This window comes from Sinocyclocheilus grahami, unplaced genomic scaffold (genome assembly GCF_001515645.1).
Source record: "Sinocyclocheilus grahami isolate Dianchi unplaced genomic scaffold, SAMN03320097.WGS_v1.1 scaffold654.1, whole genome shotgun sequence".
NCBI lineage: Eukaryota > Metazoa > Chordata > Actinopteri > Cypriniformes > Cyprinidae > Sinocyclocheilus > Sinocyclocheilus grahami.
The window spans coordinates 567,196-572,316 of record NW_015505833.1 but is presented as its reverse complement, the minus strand read 5'-3'; the positions used below and the strand labels follow the sequence as shown (position 1 = coordinate 572,316).

Sequence of the window (5,121 nt, the reverse complement as noted above, 5' to 3'; positions counted from 1 at the left end):
CCACACCCCCACAGGGGGGGGGGGGGGGGGGGGGGGGGGTGTAGCGTAAAGATTGGCATGCACTGGGACTTAGTGAACAATGAACAAAGGCAGACACTTGAAGAAGCTCTCCATCAATCAGCCAAGCTTTACAAACAGTCTCTGTGTGCACTTACTGCCTTTATCCTGTGAAGAGTCTCTGCACTGTTTGGCATCAGCTTAGAGACTGGAGTAGCCAGATATAATAGTGTGTGTGTGTGTGTGTGTGTGTGTGTGTGTGTGTGCGTGAAAGAGAATGAGAGTGAGAGCGTGTGTCTCCATATCACAGCGGAGCATTAAGAGTGTGTGTCATCAGTGTGTGTCTCACCCCACGGTCAGAGATCATAAATCTGTCTGCTCATGTCTGTAAAAGCATTTATAACTTGAGCCACCAGACCACCGCGAGGATGAGAGGAGCGTGAGTGTATGTGGAGGTCAGAATCACACAACATTAAAACACGTCCTCTGACCTTTACCCCGTGAGCAGCATCTCCATGGACCTTCCTATAAATCACCTCAGCTTGCATTTATATGGATACAGTTACTTATTTTATGCAATAACAACAGTGCATTTGCTAGATGTGGTCTTTTTTTATCATGACGTGAATATTAAATGATAAATGACTTTTTAATGTTCTCAGTTCATTCCCTTTAATATCTGTGTTTGGACTATATACTGCAGCCAGACATTTATATCTGGTGTTGAAACAATTTTCAAGCAGAAATTCCTTGGAAATTTCACAAATAATAACAAAGAAACGGCAAGTAACACATTGAATTAAATGTGAAATTGTGAAGTAGGAAGACTAAAATAGTGTTTTCTTGTACAAAGTGCTCCAAAAATCTTTGTTTGTACAACATCGAAAAATCATTTTTACTGCGTACTAGTTTTAAAATGTCTTTTTAAAGGTGACATTTTTTAAAATATTAAATACCCAACTCTTTCCCAGCTTATTCAGACTTTTGCAGGCTGATCTCCACTAAAAGAGTGTAACATTTGCTTGAGCATCTTGACCAACATTGACTCAGCTAGTAAAGTGAGTTTCGAGCATGTTAGTGAAAGCTGAAAAATGACCGGTGTACCTAACAAGGCTTAACCGTGTCAACATCACCCACTTAGTATAAGCTTCACGTATTCCATTATGGGATTTACATCACTGTAATCTTTCAAAATGAATACAACATACAGTATAATAAAAGTAGAGACATGTTATTCTTATTATTTGCATTTAACAAGCAAAACAAAATAAAAAAATACAAGCGATGGTACTATCTGTTTGTTGAGCAATGGAAGACAGGGTGTTCAGAAAACTAATCTTCAAAGTTCTCTTGGGAAAAAAGAATTTGGTCACGCTTTATATTAAGTGGCCTTAGCCATTTGATCCAATATACTTACGCACATACATGTTGGTACATTTAAACTACTTTAAAGCATTTAATGAACATTTGTAGTTACACTGTTAACTTCACCCCTAACCTTAACTCAGAACCTTATAACCCTAACCTTACCTTTAGTCCAAAACCTAACCATACCTCAAACTCATTAACAGTAAATCTGGGAATTTTCCAAAATAACATGAAGTTTCACCGTAAATCTATAGTCCATTAATCCATTAGTGCTAGTATATAGTAGTCAAGGCCACCTAATGTAAAGTGTGATGGTGTAAAGATTTTTACGCAGATATATGTGACCCTGGAGCACAAAAGCAGTCTTAAGTCGCTGGGGTATATTTGTAGAAATAGCCAAAAATACATTGTATGGGTCAAAATTATCGGGGGTTTTTTATGCCAAAAATCATTAGGACATTAAGTAAAGATCATGTTCCATGAAGATATTTTGTAAATTTCCTAATGTAAATATATCAAAACTTAATTTTTGATTAGTAATATGCATTGCTAAGAACTTCATTTGGACAACTTTAAAGATGATTTTCTCAATACTTAGATTTTTTTGCACCCCCAGATTGTCAAATAGTTGTATCTCAGCCAAATATTGTCCGATCCTAACAAACTATACATCAATGGAAAGATTATTTATTCAGCTTTCAGATGATACATAAATCTCAATTTTCGAAAAATTTACCCTTATGACTGGTTTTGTGGTCCAGGGTCACATATTAGATCGATCGATTGTATACCTGAACAGAAATAGTGCATTCAACTCCAGCTTGTAATGACCTCACTTCCTCCTCTATGTAGAATATGAAATCGTGGCCCCATACGAGGTGGACCATCAAGGGCGATACGTTTCCCATGCCGTGGCCCACCATCACCGCAGGAAACGCTCCACGGAGGGTCAAGATCACGACCTCGCTGTGCACTTCAGGCTGCGTGGATTAGGACAGGACTTCCACCTGGACCTGCAGCCGTCATGTGACCTGATCGCCCCCAGCTTCACCGTACAAACCCTGGGCAGGAGCGGCACCAAGAGCCTGCAGCCTTTTCCTCAAGACAACCTCTGCTTCTACCACGGGCTGCTGAGGTCAGAGGTCAACTCATCCGTGGCCCTGTCGACATGTGCAGGGATGGTGAGTGGATGGATCCTGTTTCACAGCTGATTGTGGTCATTTGGGGAAGAGTCTTAATAGCAAAACAAGTCTATCCTTGCATTAATCAGGGTTTCTCTATTGCACTCACTGAAATGTGGAAAACGTATACAGCACGAACCCCAAATGATTTATGCTATGTCGTTCAGATAGTTGATAATGATGGTGATAAAAATAGACCAGAAAGAATTTCTCAATCTTCTCCGTAGAGAGAAAAAGACCCACAACCTCAAGCATTTTTGGCAGGAACTGTAGAGCGATCGCTGTGCCATCATCAATGCATTGAATCATTCGTGTAGGCCTTCAAACCGCTGTATTCATCAGTCCAGTGCACTCATCTCATCTGTTTGTTTTCTCCGTGGATTAATGTTCAGTGTGCAGAGAAACCTCAACCCTCCAGAGTGCTTTTGTTGTTTTGGCTCTCAGGCCGCACGAGATTCGGCTCCCAGCAGGCGCTGCAGGAGCAAAGTGACTCTGACGCAGTTCTCATGACTTTACCCTGACTGGACTGACATAAAGTGCCCCGTCCCATCAATAGAGCTCGTCTAAAAGCCCAGCATTCAAATCCCCTTAAACCAGTGACTCAATAACCCACATAAATTTAGGTCATGGGAGGTTTTACTAGAGAACAGAGCCTCCTTTTATTAGTCAGATCGACATTTGGAGGATCTGTACTCGTCCTCAGTGGAAACAAACACATATTGTACTCGCACAAGCTTTAATACATGATGCTTTATTTGTAAACAGTTCCACAGCAACACTGAAAGATTACAATGAGCTCTTCAAGAATCTACAAATACTCTATTGCTGCGTCCCAATTCACTATCCATCCAAAATCCATCCTGACTTGCTGCCTCGCTGCCTTATCAGGCAATGACTTTATAGGCAGCGCTTGCACACGAAGGCACCTCACGAAACTGATTTCGGATATGCTTCTGACGCAGTGTAACCATTTAATGATCTACAACAAAAAAGAACGAGCTTTGGTGATAACTAAGTGAATATTTAATTACTATAAAATTGATCTCTCGCTAAAAATAACACCAAAAGTGCAAAAAGTTAGTCAGAATCATATATTTACACACAAACTGACCACCAAACGCAACTTTCAGTCACCAGCTTGCACAGGATTGTGGGATATCAAAGGCAGTGAAGATCTATGCTGCCTTCAAAAATCGACTAGATGAAGGTATCTCAGGAGGCAGAAAGTGAAGCTAACTTTGGATTTGAACGTGCCTTGATCCCTTCCTACCTTAAAATGTGTCCTCCGAAGGCAGCATTTTCCAGTTTTCTAACGCAGTGTCCTAAATCATAGCATGTTGAAATGAGTATCCCAAAGGTACCCGGATGGTTTAGTGCAGATCTGTGCAAACTCTAACATCTAATATCGAGCACAACCTATTGCACATTAGACAAGGGTAAAGAACTACAAGCATGAATAAAAAGTGTTCAAAACTACAAACATGGCGGACACGTGAGTCCGAAGGACAGGTACAGAAAGGGGTTTGAGTGATTAATAATCAGTATTGAACGTTATGTTTCATCTGCAACAACATTGTGAACTTTATAAAGATACGTTTTAAATGCACCATTATGCAAGCACATGAGGAGAGTTCTCGACCTGATAGACCTGCGACTGGCAGATCAACGTGCCTCTTCATTTCTCTCCAGTTTGGTAGGAAATCAAATTAAACAAAATATGGATGATGTTAACTGTGACAAGATGATTGACAGGGCAGTTTAAATGGTAGCATGATGCACGTTGCTAAGTAACAGAGCGGTCTGTTAAAGACGTAATTATGAGTACATACAGGATTTTTAGGGCATAGTAGGTGAATTGGGACACAGCATACATGTATATTTTCTTTTTTTTACTGGTATGAGGTTAATTTTCAGTCAGTTGCATTGCATTGCACCTCCATATATGAATGTTGTTTTATTGCACTTCACAGTAACAACGCACTGAACTTAATCTTAAAAAACACTAATGCTTTTGTTTATCTGAAAACCAAAACTAATGTTTTAGGAATTAAATTTGGGTAATTGGGTAACTGAACTCGTGTTCTCAGGTCATAAATTAACTACCAGTCATAGTAAAGTTCTTCAGCAGCGAGCCGCCTCTTGATATTTCAGCCAAACAAATTTTACATATTGCTATTCCAGCATCATTTTTGGTAAAGGGCGTTAACAGAGCTGACATGTGTAGTGAATCAGCTCATGGGGAAATATGAATAATTAATCATAACTAGTTATAATTAATTATAAATATTTAGATCCGCTGTAGATATTTAGCTGACATCTCAGGGTCAACTGTCTGTCAATTCTAAGAACGTTAAGTGACTCCAGTTATGAGCAAACAATGAACAACGTCAAGTGTGATACAAGTAAGACTTTATTAACTACATAAACACTTAAACTAGTCCAACATACTACATAAACACTTAAACTGGTCTAACATACTCACACACACACGCATATAGTTGGTATAGGAAAGGGTTAAAGCTTAAGCAGTAAAGAGGAAATAAGGAATGAAGTTATGGAACCATTTGCATATTCA

The 5,121-nt window shown here is 39.5% G+C and overlaps 1 protein-coding gene across 1 annotated transcript in view; it reads left to right on the top strand.

Moving 5' to 3' along the window:
• The window catches only part of LOC107558631 (A disintegrin and metalloproteinase with thrombospondin motifs 16), a 60,837-nt gene that overhangs the window by 1,423 nt on the left and 54,293 nt on the right, over positions 1–5,121 (top strand). Inside the window, exon 3 of the mRNA XM_016242291.1 lies at positions 2,218–2,546. Within this exon, the coding sequence (XP_016097777.1) occupies positions 2,218–2,546 (329 nt within the window). The remainder of the gene's footprint in view (positions 1–2,217; positions 2,547–5,121) is intronic.